The sequence below is a fragment of the Tauraco erythrolophus genome, chromosome 8 (genome assembly GCF_009769465.1).
Source record: "Tauraco erythrolophus isolate bTauEry1 chromosome 8, bTauEry1.pri, whole genome shotgun sequence".
Classification (NCBI taxonomy): domain Eukaryota; kingdom Metazoa; phylum Chordata; class Aves; order Musophagiformes; family Musophagidae; genus Tauraco; species Tauraco erythrolophus.
In genome coordinates, this window is record NC_141472.1 from 36961097 (window position 1) to 36983856 (window position 22760).

The window sequence follows — 22760 nt, forward strand, 5'->3', positions numbered from 1 at the left end:
TCATTTGTCCATTTACTTTACAGTCAGCTGAAAGAGTATTTAGGTCATTATATTTAAAATGCCATTGCATTAACTCATCTCTCAAACTCCACAATACTCAGACGTTAGCAGATCTGCTAGGTTTCCTAATGCCTCCCTGGAAAGATAAAGAAGTTCTGATTACTGTGACAAGATATTTCATAGAAAAGTTGTTCATAGATATTTTGGTGGCTTCTAAATAGATGCCTTATGTCAAGCCACAGTTGAACTCCGCGATATAGAGAATTGATGTAAATTGATATGAGTTAAGGAAGAGGTGGACTGGCGCTGGGAGCACAGCTGTCTCTGTTGGTGACTGATAGTGAGGATAGCGATGAGGGGAAAGAGGTTTGGCTGATGTCAGAGATGTGATTTCAGGATGTCAAATTTGAAAAATGATCCCACAGGAAACACAGGCAAGACCTGGAATAAGAGAGCAAAGATTACAGAAGAGCATGAGAGACAAAAGATAACGAATGCCAAGTGTGGAAGAGAGAGAGGTGCCTGCACAGAGCCTCTCCAGCACGAGCTGGAAGTGCAGTACAGTGCCAGGAGCTACATGTGTATGTGCAGCTGTTAGTATTGACAACACTCTCCAATTTAGACTGCAAGAGAAAAAACACATAAAAATAATAAAGTTCTTAAAGCCACATTTTATAAGCCAGAGACAAATCCGGATTTAGATGGATGTCAGGATTGGAGTGGAAAATAATTCAGAAGAGATTTCCCTGTCTGTATTACACTTGTCTACTTTTGACTACCGCTCCGTCAAACATGCCAGCAAGAACTCTTACTCCTAGTTCAAAAATGTTTTAAATTGGGAGAGTTCTTTGCCCAGATCAGGTCTCTCTATCTGATCTGTTTCTTCAGGACTTCTAAGCTTCTGCAGAACAGACTTGTATCTCGCACTGCTGCAGCTTACAACATATACAAGTGAAAACCACTGCTACTGGTAAATGGAGTGAGAAAATGAATACCAGTACCAACTTCCATGGATATACATGTACTTATAGTATGTGAAGCAAAAATTCAGTTTTGAGAAAAAAGATGTAACATGAATAAATGCAGGTAAAGCTGAGTGTACACAGGGCATGGAGCATCAGTGCCTTCAAGGTCCACAGGTACCTGCTGTATCATACAGCCCAGTGCACCAGGAGTCCTGCAAAGCTCTGAAGTTAATGTTTGCTAGCTACCAAACATCTTTAAAATCATGTCCCCAACCACCAGTAGCAGTTACAGGAAATAGCCACCTTTTAACAGTTGCATTCACTAAGTGTCTTTTTGGTCCTGTTTTTCCTTTACTACCTTCAGTCCATGCTTTCTGTATGTGCCTTTTAGGTACTGGCATTGACTAGTAAATCTTTTGCCAAACAGATGTTTGTTTGATTAAAATTATGGTGGAACTAGATCGATTTCTGTGCCTGTGACCGTATACTGTAAATAACTTCTCCAATTTTGAATACCTACGAATTAAAAATAGGAGCTGTGCAGCAATAAGTCGATAAGGCTTGAAATGTCTGCAGTGACTCACCTGACAATCAGCACGTTCAAACGTGATACAGAGAAAAACAAACCCTTTGAGCCAACCGGACCTTACTGCAGAATATCTGAAGGCTTTAGCTGGCTTGTCATCGTATGTGCAATCCAAGCTTTTCTTTTCCCATATGTCTGGCAGTCTGCAGATAGACCATATGGAATCACAGCAAACCATGGTAACAGAGGGACCATCACTATCCAGGATGATACGCTGAAGAGTCAGACAGGCTTTGCTGGCTTTTTGCGACAACAGTTTTACCTGTAAGATGCTACTTGATTGTTTTCCATAAAACAGACAGTAATTCACAAACCTATTCTTTACTCTTACGTAGAATATAAAGAGTCCTTAGTACAAGTTAAGATTTATTTACAAATAAATAAATAAAATCTTCCACCCTTTTTATTTTTGGAAGTAAATTTCTTTTACTATACACTGCTGACACACTGCCCTTCTGTTCTTGCTTCTGAAAACACATAGCTGTTTCCAGAGTTTATTTTCCTTTTAGGCTTTGAAGATATTAAACATATTTCGTATAATACATCTTTTAAAATATCATTTTATGTCATATTTTGGAACTGAAGAGTGTATTACATAGGAGAAATGAACACAGCAGATGGAGAAGTTTGAGAAGGATTCAAGTCACCTTGCAAAACTAAAATCCCCAAATTGGATTTTAAAGCCCCAATCTCAGGGAGGAGTGGCCATGCAATTTTATTTCTGTCCTAGGCAGGGCCAAGGATCAGAACACAATCCAAAGAAAATATGAGATTCTTTCCTCAAAATTCAGCCTGAGTTGAAACTATACCGTATGCAGAGATATTAAGATTTGGGAGAACTACACAGTACTGGGATATCAAGAAAGTGCAGAAAGTGGATCAGTGTTCTATTACTGCCACAGAACCAGAGATATCCCTCTTTATTTACAGGAAGGTGGCTGGTTTTGCAGGAGGATAACATACGGCATTAATGGACAAATCCGTGTTTCTTTCCAGGGAAAAAATCTTTTCAATGCTAAAGGGAGCTTTACCAGAAACACAAAATGTAACTAAGGAATAAGAGTTTTCTGTAGCATTTGCAGGGAGAGCCTGATGAAGCCCCTTGTGTCTTACCCAAACGTGATTACATTATATTGCCTGCTTATGTTGAGTGGTTATTAATCACTTTTAAAGCCAATTTGTGAACTTGGCTTAGAAATCTGTTCTTACAACATCTTTGCTGTTCTCCTCAGCTTTGTTTAAATTGATAAAAAAATACAATGAAAAACATTACCAAAACAGATGTTGTATTCTTTTTCAAACTAGCAGGAAAACTCAAACTACCTTGCTTCATATAGGAAACTTTGCATGCGATTTTATTTTCATTTCATTTAAGTAAAATGTTGTTCCTCTCGAGCTTCTGTTTCCATAGTTAAACAAAACCAGACACCAAAAGGAGCATCTTCTAATTTTTAAAATCCCCATTCTCCTGCCAAACATTTGGTTTAGCTCAATCAGATAGAATAGCTCCAGGGTTTTCACTGCATATTTCGGAGTATGATACTAAGTGACAACTGACTGAAAAATAGTATGTTAAGTCTGATCATTCAAAGTTAAGTTTCCCCCAAACTACAATACTTTCTTACAAGATTCTGAGATGCAGATTAAAAGTATTTCTGAGTTCGTTCAAAATGTTTCATATGCCTTCGTAAGCAAACATTTTCTCTGACTACAGTGAAACAAACAGGAGAATCAAATCAACTTCATTATATTTACTTTATTTCGTAACCTCTGGGCCAGATTCAATAAAAGCTCTATCTGATTTTAGTCTGTGTGACAGAACATTATAAAGACATGGTATTTATTTAATTTAGCACTCACTACTTTTTGAACAACGAATGATAACTTCCTGCTGACTCTTGTTTACTATGACTTATTCATGGGAATTGTGCTTTAAATAGCTGAAGTCCATAGGATGTCAAAATCTGGAGCTTGGACTGGAATGCACACAGATCTTATTAATTAACGAGGCCTGGGAAAATAAATGGGATAGAGAAAATATATTTGGGCTCTGGATTCAGCATGAGAACGGAGTCAGCATTCAGATTCAAAGCCAAATCAGAGCTAACGTTTAAGTATGCATGGAATGAGGTCCCTAGCAGTGCTTATTGTAAGATTCCTACTCTAACTGACAGAAATCTCCTGATATTTCCTTCATTTCTAGCCTGCTCAGAGCAACTTTCTGGATTTCTTTTCTCTTTATTCAGCTGGGTTTAGACCCAGGGATTGATGTTCCAGTCCTGCAAATTTGAACCATTCACCTAAGCTGATGAGGCTTTCTTTGGGAAGAACATTACCAAGGAGAAGAGGTGCTATTGCAAGTTGTCTGTGAATCACTAAGTGCTGTGCTGCTTTTGGAGCTAGGCAAGGAGCTTGCCTCATGCTCAGTAGCTCTCTGCTACTTGAGCCCTTTTATCCATACAAGAGGTAAAACTGAGCACACTCCGTCCACTTGCAGCAATGAAAAATGAGACAGCCTTGAATCTTGCCCCAACTTCATCTGAAGCTCCATGTTGTCCACCTACATATGTACTTCCTCCTGGTTACTGATTATTGCAACATTCTGCAAGAACTGCCAAATGAATACAGGATTTCCTACACTCACGATATGGCTGGGCTTTGTTTGCAAAATAAATTATTCTTCCTTCTATAAAAGCCAAAATAAAGTGTGACTGCTTATTGTACTGACTGTCCCGCATGGCCTTCATGATTCTTCCCTGGAAAATGGACTGATAATCTCTGTTTTTTTTAATCAGATTTCCAAAGTATTTGCACAGCTTTGATGCCTGGGAACATACGTGAGAGCTCTGTGCATCACTCCCAGCAAACAGTCCTCTATGTCTACGCTTCTCCCAGTAATTTACCTTTCTGCATTGTAGCTTGTGCTCAGGCAAAGAACATGCCTGAGAACATGCATTTCTGCTTCAACCTCTGCCTACAGATTTTCTTTCTTGGTTTTGCCCATACCCACAATGTAAGGCATATTTCTTTTCTTTGCTATTCTACATGAGGTTTTTGTTTAAAGAAAATTGCTGTCCTTTTGAAAGCTTGAGGGCACATGAAAACAGTCTCTCTATATTAAGAATCCCCAGTAGGAAATCCATAGTTGCGTTCCCTTCTGCATCAGCACCAGGAAAGCAGGAACATGAGGTCACCAACAGCAACGTAGAACAGATATAACCCAGTCAGACGTTTGCCCCAAGATGGTCAAATTCAACCCAGGCGATCGCAAAAAACACTTTGAATGAGAAAGTTATACAAAGATTTGTATAGTATCTTGGAGTATTTTCCTTAAATCATGTCTGCCCTTCCCCATACCCATATATATTGTTGCATCTTTTGGTTTTAATATTCTTTTATATTCTTAATCATTCTTTGAAGTAGGTTGTCTGAATTGTGTCGCTAAATTGTTTGTAGAAAAGACACCATTCCATTCTTTGCTATATATTATAAGGTCAGTTCCTTATATTGGATTGGATTCCTATCCCTATTTTTCCTTTCTGAAAAACTGTATTCAGTTTGGAACCCTTTCCATGTGCAGAATTCCCTCCTGGATTAACAAGGCTGATGTCACCACTGTGCAATTCTGGGTTAAGCCGCAGTAACTCCCCTGATCTCAATAAAGCTGCAACAGCAGAAAACTCCAGTAACGCAACAGTGAGTCACACCCAGGGCAGCTCTACATGTGGAAGGGTTCTGGATGTGTCCAAAGAGTAATCAACAAATGTTTTTCATTTTTTACCAAATGCTGGCTGCTTTACACTGCAAAACAGGGACTCAATATGCCAACATACACTTACAGAATTTACACAAAACAAAAATCCAAAGTTATTTTGATATTAGTGATCTATACACATCAGTGACCTGAAACTATTTGAGATACCAAAGGTTATCATGTTATAAGGCAGAAAAATTGATTAAATATTCCTAATGAGATGAAGTCACAGCATATTAATCCTTAATCAAATAGTGTCACATATGGCTTTCTTCTCCGTTTGGTACCTCGGCTATAGCACCATGGGACAGGCTCCAAGTTTTTTATCAAGAACGTGCTTGTGATTTCAGCCTAAGAACAAAACAGGAATTCAGTGTTGCACGCAGCGTTTGCAGAACCAGGCGATGCTGACTGTACACCAGTTTGCATATATGTGTTAGACTTTCCTCTTTCCATAACCCTCTTCTTTTCCTGTAACAAGTCACACTGAAGGACCACTGAGAAAAAAGAGTGCAGGGAATGTCCCAGCTTTAGAAGCAACAAACAGCAAATTTAACGTGCCCAGTATCGTTCTATTTAAAGCACTGGTAAATGAGCCAACAAACTACTGTCCATGAGCATTACATCACATGTTGCCACATTTCTCTGAGGCTATATAAAGCTGTAATATGTTCACTAATGAATTGCATGGTATGTTCGGGCCATATGGCACACTGGAATTGTACAGTACAATGCTCTAGTTATGGGGGTATGTAACAATCAATATCTGACATCTATATCATCACGTGCTTATGAAACATCTCCCAAGGAGAATACATGTTAAAATAAACAGTGAATATTTTATTGCTTTTTCTCTTGTGTGCTTGTTACAATTTGGTTTATATATTATTTGTTTATAAAATCATTTGTGCTAATAACCCAAAATGCCAACATGTTTTTTATTTTCCTCTATGTCCTAATTTCACTGCTGCTGTGGGAGTAGAGAGAAGGTGATTGGCTCCTGTTATTTTGTTTCAAAAGTTCCAGCTGCTGACTAATTACCCTGTAGGAAAAGCAAACATGTCTGTTTCCCATATCTACACTACATTTTCTTATTTCCAAATACGAAACTACAGGAATCCAAGGCAGTTAATATGTCAGGTTTTATTTACATAGCTCTTCAGTTATCATGTGGAGCAGCATCTCTGCCCAACCTTTTGGATTATAAAAGGATTTTGTTGAAAGATAAAATGCTAGGGAATGGGTTAAAGTATGTAAATAAATTTAAACAAACACATAAACAAAAAGCAGAACACTTGGACTATCTCTGTGCATTATGGTAAATGAAGCCATAATCTCCTAATACCCCTGACAATGAGGTCTCTCCATTAGCTAATAGCTGTTTTTAAACACAGTTTTATAATAACTCTACCAACTAAATAAACATTTTAAAACGAACGCATGCACACATGTGCATAACCGTTCTGATTTACAAGGCAGAAAACATACCACGTTATGTTTCACTGCCTATTTTTCATTCATTAAATTTTGAACAGTGTAAGCCTGCATGCAACTGTGCAACCCAGGATAAAAATACCCCCTCGAAGTTAAACCAGCTCGGAGTTTTCCACCCAGCTTCCTCACAAGGTGCTGTAGCTAAAGGAGCTGCCTTTCTGGGAGAGCAGACCTACCTTTAACAGCTGAAGAAATGATAAGCCACGCAGGTCATTATGCTGGGCTGGATCATTCGGGCTCCTGCAGCCGTTCATTCTGGGTACAAAAATCCTGGATGTGCTCAATCAGAAAAGCAAGAGCACGCTTTTCTCTTCAGCCCGAGTGCGGCTGCTCTTCCGCTTCTTGTCAATATTTAACTAGTTTGTCAAGTTGGATTATATCGCCTGTCCTAGATCCTACTCCTTTGATTCCAACTAAGTGGGTGTGCTTCCAACGCAGCCTCTTAGTCAAATATTGATAGCTTATCACAGTCATTTGTTTGACCTGAAAGGTTCCTTCCTTAGTGCATCATCAGATATAGGTGACACGGTTGCCAAACCAATGCACCAGAGAAACCAACATGGTAAATAAACAGTCATGATTTCTGTCTTCCGTAGCAACACGCACAGAAAACAAGGACTTTGTTGGATTTTCAACATTTCTTGAGGACTATTTGCCACAGAATTAAGATTATATAAAAATGTCAATCACAGCAATAGGAGAAATTCCAATATATACATACTTTTCAACAGACTAGTATAAAATAACATGCTTTTTCAGACTTTTTTTTGAAGGAGGCTGACAGATGTGCTTCTGCAAGGCTGATCCCCCCCTCAGACATGGCCTGCAGTTGCCCTCTCCCTGCAACTACCCCACCATGTCGAGAGCTATTTTTGATGACTGCAAACAAACCATTTCTGTTTGACCCGCTGAAGACACAACTACCCACTACTATGAACAGGCTCATATGAATTTGGTTTTTGTTCCACTTCTGCACATTTATTTGCAGGCCAAGTGTGTCTCTTAGGCACAGGCAATTTGCCAACACCATCCTCAATGGAACAAAATTTTGCTCTCCAAATTTAAAGGCACTAATAATATCAAGCAGCAAAAACAATGATGCAGAGCCCATATGCTGTTTCATGCTAAAGTAGTTAACACTAAAAAGTCAATTATTACCAGCCCACTGCAATATTTTGTCTCAGGAGGTAGAATTTTTAAAAGAAATATTACAATGTCTCAGTTATTGGTTGGGGGAAAATGCTGACTTTTAACAACAAACTTTGCTTATTACAAAAAGTGATAGGATGCAGAAAGACTACGAGTTTCTGAATAATATACACAAATATTCCACACAGATTTCTTCTTCCCTGTCCTTTCTCTAAGCTTTTTCACCAAAAAAAAAAAGGGGGGGGATATTTGGAGCCAAAGAGCTTAGTTCAACCAAATGATGGGAGAAATGAGATTCACACTGCCTGCAAGGAGCAGTGAAGGTACAAGAAGATGTGGTCTACCTAGTCATATTCCGTAGCTAAACTTCTGGAAGTTTGTGGCTGCTGGGCAATTTCCTATGTCTTTGATCATGCAGAACATTTACATCCCAGTAAAGTTCTTCAAAGTCATCTAGTTGTTATTAATAACTAAGTCAGGTCTTAAAATGTTTATCCATACATGGATGCACACATTGAGTCCTCATGATAAGTCATCAGGGCAAGATCGTTATAACTGTGCCTGACTCAGAGGCCACTGAAGCAACTGAAGTTTTCCTGCTTGTTCTCCGGGCTTTGGGCTGGGCCAGGCTTCACCCACACATCTACACTGGAGGCACCCAGGGTTGCCTACTTCCATGCCCATACTCCTGCTTCCAAGAGAACCAAAAACATCACAAGATGGTTCAAGGTAGATGTATAGGGTCTCGTCCAGCATGATGTGATTTCAGATCACCAAAACTGGTGGAAGCTCACATCTGCCATTCAGATGGATGGCCGCTAACCTTCAGGTTACAGTTATCAGCCACTGAAATCATGTATGCAATACAAATGGTTATTCTAGATCTAAAGGGATTCCTAACCTATATCCAAACTCTCAAGCAACTTAATTCCCCACACCCTTCCCTGGTGCTTCCCTGAAACCCACAGCCAGCCCTGAAATAGATGCTGAGCCTCAAACAGTCAAAAGCAATTTTGCTGTTCTAAATCTGAACCATGCACAATTGGTCTCCGAAACTAGTGGAACAAATGCTACTCTCTTGCAGCAAGATATTTTTGTCTTTGATAAATACTAACTGACATGCAATAGTCATAGCCAAAGCAGCTGACCCATATTTCACAACTAGTGGAGCTCTGCAACGTTAGAAGCACTCAGCTGCTGGGGGCTGTGAGCTGGATCCTGCAGCAAAACTCCTCAGATCACTGAGTACAAGATCACTGCACTTGGTATCGACGGGAGGATATGCATTGGAGCTCACTTGACAGCAGATTTTTAAAGTGGTTCTTTGCATCTTTTTAATTGGTTAAAAAAGAAAAAAAGTTGATCTATTCCAATTATGTCTTATTAAATGTTATTTTTCACTGGGGAAACTCTGTGGACTCATCACTATCAGCACATACACACAGAATCACAGGGAGGAAGCAGATCCTGGGGGGAGGGGGAGTTTTGTCACAAGGACATTATGTGATAGAACTCACCTAGCTGCTAGGATTACAAGGTAACGTATATCAATTTGTTAGGAGGCCATTTTCAGCGTCACTGAATTGCTATTTATTTTAAAAAAAATCATTAAATGTAACTTTGGTGAAAATTATTTAATACCTGAAATCTGCAGATCTGAACAAGAATCTTTAGTAACTTCCTATTTTTATAAAATTAAAGAAATGCCAAAAGTGCTAGACAACAAAAATTTTATAGAAATGAGTGCATTCTTGAGGCTATAATGATCTTTATTATGAAGCTGAAACTGCTGTTTTCAGAGTCGTGTTGAAGTTTGGGTGTTTTATGCCTTTTTACAAATAAATAATTTGATTCAAAATTTGCAAACAAAAAGAGGAGTGCAGAAAACCTGAAAATAGTCGAACTCTGCCTAACATTTCAAGTAATATAAAATACCATGAACCTCAAAAGAAAATACTACAAATTTGGTAGAGGAAAGCCTGTGTTTACTTAATGCAATTCTCACTGCTTATTAATTATTAATTTCTTTAAGTATTGGACAAGCTTCTCCAGCAAAGCTGTTCAGGTTGCCAACATGAATAGCTTTTCACATGCACTGCCAACTGATGTCTCCCCTGATGGTATTCAGAGCTGAAGACAAAAATTTCACATACAGCAGACTTAGCTCTTTAATAAATGGGCCTATGGAGCAGTTTAGCTTAGTATAAAGCAGCTGTTTCAGTGGTCACATGGCTGCTGGCAATTGTCTCCAAAACTTGGCTTTGCCACAGCATCCATGTCAAGGAGTTACATGGTGCTTCCATTGCAAATCTCCATATTTGCATTATTAAATATTTTAAATGAAATGGGGACCGTGAAGGTTATATTTATGTTTCTCAACATTTTGTGTTGTTTGGGGAACGAGATTAAATTCTGACCTTTAGATCTCACTGAAGACTTTTCGTCCTTTTCTTGAAACCCACCTACGCACGTTAATGGTTTTGCACGTGCATAGAGGCAACTGTTTCCTGGCACACACCGCAACGACTGTAACTCACAGATTCACTTGCACATCTTATACCAATTGAGGTCTTACCATCCTACAATGACTGCTGAGCTAATTCTGCCAAACTCCCATTGCCCCCAGTGGAAATTTGTCCAAAATGAAATGAAAAAAAACCTGGGCCATGCTCTGCATTTGGGAGAAAAATGAACTGTCTCAGTAGCTGCCACATTTGTGGGCCAGAAATTGTTGTGTGGGATTTTAAAAGGTGCTTACTTTTGGCCTCTGTTCCTAGTGAAAGCAGTCAGTGATTAAACTTCCATTGACCTCAGTGGGAACAGATTTAAACTCACATTAAGCATTTTAAAATTCAAGTGTGCAGGTTTTACGTATTGGACAACATACCTTTCTGAGCGCTATTATAAACCTTTTTCTCCCATCAAATCTAATGGCAATGCATTTTTTGCAGTAGATGTTGGAAGAGACTGAATAAGTGCAATTGTTTTTCAATGTCACTTAAATAAATTGCATATACTGCCACAGGCTGAATAAGAAGAGACAATGTTTGATAAGCTCATAATGTTTTTCTTTGCCTTAGAATGTGCTCATTAAACTTTGAACAGTGTACAACATGCAGCATCTGACATAACTGCCGTTCGAACGCTGCCATGTCTGCCCCATCACACAACAAACCAAACATGACTTTTTCATGAGAAACAATAAAAACTGTTCATCAATTATTAAAGTTTTCGTTTCAGTATGTATGGTTGAAAAAGCGTACAAATGAAAAGAAAATATCTCTTCCTACACGTCACTTATGCACACATTAAATACTTTGGTTTTCTTGCAGTAGGCCCAGCCACCCCAATACCTTGTTTAAAGCATTGCCTGACATCTACAGTTCACTTTTTTAGGCATGATGGAATTCAAGACCCCCACTGCTGTCCTACACATTGCTACGGCCTTGGGCTAAAAAATAAATACCTGTTTTTCACAGAATGCAGTAGGCACTTTAGCATTTCCAGAAATAAAATAATACTTTCTCCATATCCTCTGTTTTGATCTATTCAGAAAGAATCACTTAGGTGAAAAAATCTCTGAAACATTAACTATTTTTGAATGTGGCAATGTCAATAAAACTGACAGCACGCACAATGTGGAGAAGGTAATTAGTCCTGCAGCCCAGCGTTCCCTCACAGGAGTGGGAATGCTCTGCCTGTGCAGCTTTCAGTGACCTGAAGGTCATTCTTCTGTATAAGGACATTTGCTGCAAGAAGGTCAGTAAGCTTTTTTTAAAATAACAGAGAAAACAAGGAAACTGCTTTTCTCTTCTGCCAGCTTCTCTGCAGAGTATCATCAGATCCCTTCCAAACCTCTGCTGCCTTCTGCCCCCACACTATAACCCAAGCAGTGGACACTTATTCTTTGCCCTTCATTGTCTTTCATTGAAAAAGCATCTCAACTTTCTCGAGGGGGAAAAGACCCTCTTTTGACCTCACTCTTCTCAGTTTTTCTATATTCATGGATGCCAAGGGAGAACAATAAGGAAATTGGTTGTTTTCTTTCTCTTCCATTCCCACTCATGTCTCCCTATTTCCTGAGACCAGTCACAGCAGTGCTTGCAAAAGCTTATCTCTGCAGTGCCTCACCCTATACATTCTATACTTCCCTTATCTCATCCAAGAGATGATAGCACCTCAGCTAGTTCAGTAAGTATTAGCTCATTCTGAGGTTCTGTAGTGGATCTGAGGTGAGAGAGTCACTGAACAGCTACAAACACCGTGTCCCATGGTATCCATGTCTTGAAAGGCTGGAAAATCTAACATCCAAATACCGGCCAGCCAAACTTGGCTTAATGGGAGATTGAAAGAGATCACAGCCCAGGGAAGGATGGCTGCAGGCCATAAATGCAAATAGCTGTGCGATTAACAACATGTTATACCCATAAAATTTAAATCAAACGTTGGTCAGCTGAAGGTCATTAAAGAAAGAAAGTCCCTTAGTTCTCCTTTACTCTGCTCTGAAAGGCTGATACTCACCAGTGGGAGGTACAGTGGACTACGAGGAAAACCACACAGGCTTAAAAAAGATTTTGTTTCAAAAAAAGAAAATGGATTTGCTAAATACTATGGTGAGCCTAATCCATGCAAGTAAAGCAGTAATAAACTATAAATTACCAGGAAAAACAACAAAAAATCCTTCTTCATTTGAGTGACTATTGTCAATACATATCACTTACCCAGCACCCGGCGAGAGCACTTTCAACACAAATATTATAAAAAGGTCAAACTTTCTGGAGTGCTCTGGATATTTTTCCAGCTTTTGTAAGCAGAGTTCAAGAAATGCGAAACTACCTACTGTCAAATGGCTGCCTGCTGCCTGTGAACAGTCACCTTTTGCAAGAGCTGGAGGGGATCTGAATGTTGTTTCTACAAAACTTTAGCTCAGAGCTCCTCAAAGCGGCGGACTAAGTGCAGGTACCATCAGCTGTGCAACACATCAGGTCTCTGTAGTATGAAATAACCTCTGAACAAGCAGGATCTGCCTAATTTGGCCACTATGTCCCGTTAAGAATCAAACCATGCTTGCTGGCAGTACTAATGCCAGCCTTTTTTTCATCTCCACTGCTGGACTGAGTAGAAATTTGCCAGATTTAAACCAAATGGAGAAAAACTTTCCGTCCTTGATGAAAATGCCTATGACTGAGGTATATCTTCTGTATCTATAGTAAGATGGAAGATGATAAACATTTAACTCGTAAATTCATTTAAGAATTATAGGCCAGTGAAACAAACTCAGAGAAGTTGAACCTTTTGGTCAGAGTTACACATCACCAGAGTAGCTACAGAAAATGAAATGCTGATGTGCCCTTGAATAGCTGGAGGACAAATTAGTTCCTTTGGAAGGTGTTTCATCTTGTGACTCTTTCAAACTGTATCAAGGAATCAGTTTTCCTTAGCAGCTACCAAACAATCGGAAAGATCAGTAGAAGCCCAAAACTGGCTGGCTGAGAAGCATTTGTTACACCTGGCCCAGAATATGATAGCAGAATGTGTAAAAAAGTTTGAAGATCAATGAGCCTCTACACTGAAGCTGACAAATTCCGTACATTCATGTAAACAGTGATTTAAGTATGTTTACAGTGGTTTATATTTATGAACATATTAGTATTGCATTATCTTCCTTGGCTTCTTTGTAAAGTTAAAAGGAAAACAAAATGATTCTGGTCCTCGCCTGCGAAGTTTTTCTGATGCTGGATTTATTTATTTGTTTATTGCCAAGCAGAAGCCTTAAGGATGTGTAAAGTATCTGTTGTGACACGCAGCCCTTTCTTACTAGAGCAGATCTAGGTCTCCACAGACAGCAGATAATAGCACAAAAGGGGAAGTGCGAGATGAACTCACACTAGAATTAGAAAAAGAAAGGATTTAAAGCTGAAGGATTTGAGGGAAAACATCCATTATGAGACACTTCACATTCACTGTTAGGCTGCCCTTGGGAGGGAGAGAATCAAGAAGCTGTAAAACAGGGTTTAAAATGGGCTTCCCGGGACTTGAGGAACCAGGAGACCTCCATTAGACAGACTGTTGACAGGTCTCTAAGTTAGGATATCCTATATATAAAAATAAATATGGCTCTAGCTGACAGACTATTGTTTCTACCACAGCGTAGATCAAGACCAGTCAGAACTCTTCCAAGACTTGGAATCAAACTATTTTCTGAAACCACAGTCAGCATGCAGTACAGATAGGGCATTATTCGTAGCCTGGAGTCAGTTAGTGGCATCTGCCGCCTTAGAGCCCGTGCGCCCGGGCCGGGCAGGACGCACGGGCTGCTGCTCTCTGTTTGCTTTCCTGGGGAGACGTGTGAGCATGTGGGACTCCTAGTACTCAGCAAACGTGAAACTTTCCATGCACAACCCGAAAAGGTCTGAGCTAACAAGGCAAATATGATAAATCTCAAACATATGCTTTTGTTCTCCTGTTTTGTATATCAGTTTTATAATTTTTGGCATGGTAATGCTAGTTATTGCTTTTCCTCATTCTGACCATGCAGATATAGAGTAGAAAACTGATGAATCCATTCAATTCTGCTAAATTTGAACCCTATTTTCTCAGTAACTTCAGCTTCTATCGTTCTCTTCCCTTTGGGGAAGACTTCACTCTGATTTTTTGCAAAACTCTGGAGAACATGCGCAACAGGACAGATTCCACCAGGTGAAGAAATTGGTGTTGGAATATTGCTCTGTAAAGGCAAAGACAAGAACTGATTTGAAAGTGATTAAAGACTGAGAGCTAGAGAAGATTTGAGGACAGAATATATTGTTTTACGCAAAATATTCCTTGTTCAGGCTCTCTGGTTGCTTTACCAGATTACAGGGGGTTTTACCAATGGGAAACAAAAGCAGAAGAGGCAGATTGAGCTCAGGGCAGTGGTTTTACATGAGGCTGTATTCTCTTAATCTCTTATTTCTAGGAGAAAATCCAGCCGGAGAGAGATAAATCCATGGCAATGAAAATATATGCATTATAACAGTATTGGTAAAGCATATATTTATTTTGGGATGCCCTTAGCAAGCTTAAGATGAACTGACCAAATATAGTAAAGGAAATATTTGCTTTCTTGTTGATCATTCATGTATGGATCTGCATCCTTTGCTTTCCACATTTCAGTCTCAGAAACTAAGCAGAAACATAAACTTCTCCACTGCATGTTTTTTAAACAGAGGGTTATTTGCAACACTGAAATTAAACAGCAGAACGCAGCCACGTTAGGGAAAGCTGGATAATGCACCATCTTCCCCAGTGGGTCCTACCAGTAATTACTAAATATATAGGAGCAGATGTAGCACCTTAGGTCAGAAACAAGCTGTTGATTCTTGCAGCACTCAGGTCTCAGGTAGGTAGCCCACAGAACGGCATGGAGCAAATACCTATTTTCACTATAGGTCTCTGAACACCTACAAGGTGGAAGCGGGTTCCGTAAGGGAATGGGAATTGAACAGAGTGTTTCGAAGCAGTGAGAAACAGAGATTCAGTTAACTAGCTGCCTCCTGGACTCTAAGTCATACAAATCTTAGCTTCAGGAGCATCCTTTGAGCTCAGGAAAAACATTTTGGTATGTTCACAAGTGGTCAGGATGGTAACACAGGGTTCAAATACAGAGATTTATTTGTAAGTAAATTCTTCTCCCACTACTACAGCTGTGTCAAGGCTTATGCCAACTGGCACATGAAGCTGTTCTACTGCCAAAATTTGAGGTCTCCAAAGCAAATGAGAATGAGCCAATGTCCTGTGGATCTCAACTGTAGGTAGCCATCTAAGACAGAATATAAGATGAGCTTGCAGAAGACACTGTCGATCTCCATAGGAACAGACAACTCAGAAATACAGAAAGAGTGAGAGAGAGGGAGATTATCTATATTGGCTAAACAGAGTTCATTTTTGTCTCCTGACTAATATTTAGGATCAGATTCTCCACTGGGATAAATTAGAGCATCTTTAGCCCTATGTTTGCAAAAATCTTGACATCATTGTATAAACCATATTATTTGAGATGATAAATCTGGGGTCTGTTTTCTTTGCCTTATAGTTTAAGGGCCTCTAGGCTATTGTTTTCAAGACTGTAACGTCAGTCAGGCAAGACACTTAGTCACACTTCATCTTCATGCAAATTGAGACTGCATGTAGTTCCCTGAGTTTCAGTTTTAGGGAATGAAAGAAAAACCTGGAACCAAACCACAAGACAAGTAACAAAACCATGAGAGTTAGTGGCTGCAGTATCTGTCCAGCTCCAGCTCACATCAGTGAAAATATGTGATTTTCTGCCAGCTGAAGACCGAGCCCTCAGTCTAAATATTGACTCAGTGTTTGGTCTCATGGACTAAACAAGAGATTCATGAGGCATTTCCCAACCCAGTTGAGTTTGGAGAGCCTGAAAGCCTCCACTTCAGCCTCTATGTGTTCAAAGTTGAGAGCGCTATTTGAGTTTGCTGCCGAATACAGTCAAAAGACTTTTCAGCTGCTTTAAGATTTGGGTTTTATATATGCTTGCTGCAGCACCTACAATCTAATAAGCATTCTCCACAAATGAAAGAAAAAAAAAATCCCATCCCTGTAGTCATACTTAAAGCTGGACAAAATATTTAAGAATTATTTTTCCTCTCAAAAACAAGTGATTTATCTGATTCAGGAAGAGGAAATCAATCTTTAATGCTATGCCTGAAGTGAAAAATATCTTCCACCCTACTGAGAGCTTTGTGTTTGATTTGGCCAAGTAAGTATGTTCTATAGCAACTTGGGAAAAAAAAAAAAGTAAATTACAAGCATTTGAACATTTAGCAAATTCTTTCAAAAATATGGCAATATTTGCAAGATTTGTATTTTTTAAACATTAAAATGGTAAAAGGATTTTTTTATAACCAAGGAGAAGGTATCAGATATTATCTTCTGCATTAGATGTGAAAGATCAACCTTAGCCCAGGCCCATGAGCACAGCAGAGGACAGATCTTTGCTTAAGAATTTCATTCTTCCATACATATTCTTCTCTACAGCCACTAGAAATCCGAATTTTCTTTCACACCTGTTCTCTCTTGAGACTGATCCTGCATTCTCAGCATACCAACTGCACTGCAGATTTTGGAAAAAGAATGAATCCTTATCTTGAGCAATTGCCTGTTTTTCTCTGATACTGCGTTCACTGGCTCTGATTTTCTACAAACTGCTTTTCTAGATTGGACTCTGCTCTTTTACAGGCTCTCTCAGTGATATGCTGACACATACAATGAAGTAGATCTCATCAATGTGCCATCCTCTGTTCTCATCACGTTTTGGTAATTGACATAATCAAGGTAAAAGGTTTAAGTTAATTATTTTCTTCCTTACAGGGTTATTGGAACATTATGGAAAGAAGACAGGTACATTATTGTTAGCTATAATACCACTGCCTCACTCAAAGGCCATCAAAACCTCTCTCGGATCAAAGTTCCTTACTGAGAATTTACACTGTGCCATATCCTAACAAGTATAGACTGGGACCACAAGTCCTCAGGGCTCAGAAAAGAAAACATCTCTTTTTGTCAGTAACCTTTTATTGTTACTGTTTTCCTTGACTGCTTAACTCTGGCCTTAAGTGCTCTTGTGCACCCAGGCTCCAGCCTCCATTTACAAAGGGGTTATCCCACCAAAGGGACAAAAGCTACATTACCCCCAGCTTTGAGAGCAGCCGTATACGCTGGGAATTTTTTCCAATAGAAAATATAAGTGCTTTTTGCTACTCACATTTTCAATTTGCCACATCTGCCTAAGATGAGATCCTTTCTGTTCACCTAGCAATGACAACAGCAAAAGCAAGTGCAGATCTGTCCCCCATTCAGTGCCTGGCTTCCTGACACAGCGTAATGGACATCGCCGGTGGGGACACACTCGGGTGATTGCCATCTGTGCTGAGGGGAAATTGCCTAAATACAAATGGATGGGGCAAAATGTGCCTCATGAAAAGGAGAAGACAATTTTATCTGTTTTGAAAGACTATCAAGGATTTCAATAAAGGGCAATAGATGCATTGCCTTTGATTAGCTCGTAAACCCTCGTATTAACATTCTGGGGAAATAAAAATCTACTTAACCGTCTCTGGTCTTTCTCATAGAGATGGGTGGAACTTCTCTCTGATGGCTTTTCACTGAAAACCAGTCATCATTTATATCCCAAGAAATACTAGGATAATGAAAACTGCCATACACAGTGCAGATACTGCCCCCAATTTCTTTTTGAAAGCTTATTAATTATCGGAACTTTCTGAGAGGTTTGTAAATCAGGACAGAATCTGCTTAAATAATCTATGAATGTATGATAATGCTCATTATTCTCAGAGATTGGAAAAACAAGCCCATTCTTAGTCAGAAGTCTCATAAACCAGGCAATCCCATCGCCACAGCAGCGCACTTGGTAGACTGTCTAGTTCAGCCTCATAAGTGCGTGAGGATCCCCAGTCTGTAAGTACAAGACACCCTTTCTGTATTTCCTACTAAACGATGCAAAGCAGCAGTAATTGTTTGCCAGGGATTCAGCTAAAGATCGTTATTTTATAATATCTTTTAAGCCACTTGTTTGCATTTGTCTTAGGAGATGTGCTACCTTCTATGAAAAACACACGTTTCAACAGACCCCCTGGAGAATAGCCACATCACAAGAAAAGGCTGAAATCTGCTTAGGAAAAAGGATCAGACAAGCTCACCCTTAAAATAACAGAAAAAATCTGCAGCCTGCGCCTGATTCCCTGTCCTCCCACAGCTCCTCCTGCCTGTGAGCCCGTGCTGAGCCACCGCGGGGCACGGAGCAGCTTGCCAGGGCTGCCATCACCTTTCCCTCTCCACCTGAATCCAGGCGGGGACACGAGATGCCCCACGCATAGGTGCACAGAGATGCAATTGTGAACCAGTTTGAAAGAGTACAGTCCAGTAACTTCACAGGGAGTTTGGTCAGAGGAGGACCATGTGGGTCATTCACTCAGGGAAAAAAAAAAAAGAGCAGGACTGACTTCAGTGCAAGTGTTTACACAGGCGGATCATAAACCCAGAGGTTTGAGCTGATCAGTCAAGGGGAATGACTTGGTAAGGCCAGAACAAAAAAACAACACTTGGGAAGAGCTTAATTTCATTGTCTGAAGGTTTCTCTGCCGAGTTTAACCAGCCCTGCCCTCCGCTTGTTTAGGCAGCTTCTCTTGGTGACAAAGGACTTCCACACTCCAGCATACACGAGAGACACAATTTTCAGACGCAGCGACGTGACGCAGGCTTGGCACTGGCCTCGCCTTGCGCAGACGGAACGTAATCAGGTTGTGGTCACTGGTCTGTGGGCAAACACCACCTTCCAGTCCACTGATTAATTCATCTCTAGCCAGCACAGTGACATCCAAAATGGACTCACTACACACTGGGGAAGAGGGATATTTAGAGGTTAGAAAATGATATTTTAGGATTTTTAGCAAATCCCGCGGTACAATATTGGATGCTATGAATACCCAGAATGTGTATCCCAGACTGAGGTGTCACAGAAAAACAAAATTCTCCTTTCTGTACGGTACCAACAAGTGTATAGAGAGTAACTCACCCTATTTTTAGGCTTGTCAGACATTCATCTCTCACTTCCCTCTATCCCTATCTCTGCTGGCACCACTTCCTGAGCTTTGCTAATTAGCTCATTGAGCTGTACACACGGATGTATAAATATAGATTAGATGTAAAGACCTTGTGTTTCTGAGTTTTAAGAATACCCCTAAAAGTAAATGGTAATTGTGTCTAATACGGAGCACCGCTGTCCATATTTCCTTCCTTGCCTCAATTTTGAGAGTACACTATAAACAATGATTTTATCATCTTAAATAATTCAAGCCATTCCACAAGATATCAGTAATGCCGATTAGACTTATTTCTTCCCATCAATGAGAACTTCCTGTTTTCTACTACGCTTTGGGAAAAACACTCTCAGCCTTGATGCATAAGGAATTGAAAAACGTCTTTTGTTTCTCATTCATGGCATTCGGAGTTCACCTTGTGCACTGAGAGCCCAGATTCACAGATCTGTGCTTCCTGAAGTTTGTATCCTCATTTCAAAGTGCCGTCCTGCAGTTCATACAGGGCTGGACAACTTACAGCACTTGTTATGAAAGCACCATAATGCAAGTTTATTGGGCTCATAAGTGATACATGTCCTTACACCACCAGCCCTGAAAAATATGTAATCCATATTAAGTAAAACCCTGAGCTATTTTCAGTAATATTTGCTCAGTTTTAAAAGGTCATTAGAAGGTGAGCAAAGGTTGAGGGTGAACTTTATGCAGCGGATAAGAATAACACAGCACAGATGTAACGTTTCTTGTGGATGATCCACCAGGTTTTATGAACATTAATTAAGCCTCACATTTTCCATATGAGGTAGGTAAACACTGTCACTCCCTTCCTCTCAGGTCTGTAAAACAAGGCCAGTAAAAGACTTGTGACTCAGAAGACATCAGAAGAGCCAAGAGCAAAATTAAAAAAGATTTAGCAGCCAGCCCACATTCTAACAACTTGAATTAATTCAGTCAGTGATGGGATCCTGCGCTCTACTCATGCAGGGTCAGGTCCCGTTTCCCTTGCCAATGACAGCAGATTCCTGGCTGTATCCAACTTCCAGTTTTGCATAACTATAAATAATCTGCTACATCTCATTCTTCCATAGCGCGGTCATCTATAATTTCCAACATGACTTCTTTCCTCCTCCTCCTCCTCTACTCCAATGCTTTGATGCTTAACCCCTCAGTTCTTTTCTTTGCAGCACAGTATTAAGAGAAACCTCTGTAGAAAGAGAAGCTGTGAACCAAATGATGAACATGTTCAGCATAGAGTCGCAGCTGTGAGAAATTCAATGCTAACAAAAGCCAGCAGGAAAGTGTTTAAATTCTCCCTTCTGTCCTCAGACCTGAATACCAGCAGGGTGTAAGTGGTTCACGGACATTGTACCTCTCATCTTTGCCGTGGGATGAATTTCACTTAAACACCACAGTCATATCTCACAGCTTTGGTCTCCATTCCTACCTATTTTCAGTTCTGAGATATATCCAGCAGAAACTATATCTAACAATAAATAATAAAGCACACTTGCACTAACTTTCAAACACAGCTGTGTACCTGTAAATCCTAAGTGCTGCACCAGGCACGTGGAATTCGAGATGCCACAAGACTCCAGATGAATGCATAAGCAAAAGAAGCAGCAAGTTAATATACCGCTACTCCAAATTTTCTACACTGATGGGCTTTATTCATTATATATAATAGATAACCAAAGTTTCTCTTTCTGTAGTTGGTCAAAGATGTTCAAAACTCTGTTCTCAGGAGGACTTTTGAAATGAATTCACTAGCAAGTTGCTTAGGACAGAAGTTTCAACTAAGAGGTGTAGGTTTGTAATCAAAATTACTGTAAGGGTAATTGCGCATCCAATTATTTAATCTGAGGTCACATTTGCCTGTTATTGAGAAAAACATATTTTGCTATTTTTAACTCTTTGAGCCAACAATCCTGCAGGGAAGAACTTCACTCTGCTCTCTTTCAAACACTAACAAAACAATTGCCAGAAAGTTTTTAACTGTATCATTTGCCCCTGATGCAAACACATATTTTTCTCAGCTCTGAAATTAGATTTGCTGTGCTGGTAGACAAAATAACCAAAATGATAGTGGATAATGGCAGTGAAATAGATATGAATCCTTTTCCTGAGTATCAGGGCATAATGACCTCTTAAAGCACCACTGCCTCGTTTTCACAACCAGATGCATTAAAATTAGCAGTATTTGTGTCAATTTTTAAAATATTGTATTAATATCTTACATTCCAGCATGGAGATCCGATTTGATTCTACACGGATTCACTGTCCGCTGCTGAGGGCAAAAGAGGGTTGAGTCACCTCTTGATCTGTGCATGAAAGTCCTGCATCATTAATGAGATTTAAAAGGAAGGACCATATTTAGACAGGTGATCCAGCAGAATAAGTCTTCTGAGCTGGAACCATGTAATTCATTCCTCTGAATCAATATCTCAAATGCATCAGGTTCAGAGGAAAATACACTTGCCAAAAGCAACAACAGTTTGGCTTAAAATCAAAACCTGTAACCTGCAGTGTATTAAGTGCCAATATTCTGGAAATGCTTCCGGGTTTTATGAATACAACCTGCAATTCAAGTGCTATCATGTAACCAGGATAAGAAGACAGTTAAAAAACAAAGGTATAAAATGCAGCATATGAAACAGATTGTGGCTTAAGAATGCAAAAAAATTCATGTTTTTGAATTTTTGGAATGAGTCAAGACATTGCTCATAAAGTACTGTTTCAATGATCTGAGTGAATGACCTAGACAAAGAGATGCCTGGTATGTCGTGGTAAATATGCTGCTATTTTAAAAGCTCGCAGTCTCCATTAAGACCGACAGTGTTGGAAATCCTGAGCTATACCATGCCAAACTGTTCATTTTATTCACTGTAACATGTTCTGGGATCTGCAGAGGTGCGTTCAGTCTTTTAGCACAGTGTTGGCCAAGCCTAACCTCCTTTCTCAGTTGAATATTCACTGAATATTACATTTTACTCAGGTTCTCCTTGTACTGGTGTGACAGTGCATTGCAGCTGCCTACCACTGTCAGCATCTCATTTCTCTGGACAGTGAGGCCAGAAATTAAATTCAACATCCTGAGAAAAAAAATAATAGAAAGCATAAGACCCAGAATGCTGGAGACATCCCATGTGTGGTTTGGACAAAAATGATGAACTGAGGAGATGTCACCGGAACTGATCATT

General features: G+C 39.7%; 1 protein-coding gene across 2 annotated transcripts in view; it reads right to left on the reverse strand.

Annotated features, from left to right (window-relative positions):
- NCKAP5 (NCK associated protein 5) overlaps positions 1-22760 on the reverse strand; it is a 374281-nt gene that overhangs the window by 310776 nt on the left and 40745 nt on the right. The window contains exon 1 of one of the 2 annotated variants that reach the window (XM_086615797.1): positions 6976-7053. The exons of the other annotated variant lie outside the window; for it this stretch is intronic. Coding sequence (XP_086471923.1) covers positions 6976-7053 — 78 coding nt within the window. Of the gene's footprint in view, positions 1-6975; positions 7054-22760 lie in introns of those variants that run through there. 2 annotated transcript variants of the gene reach the window in all.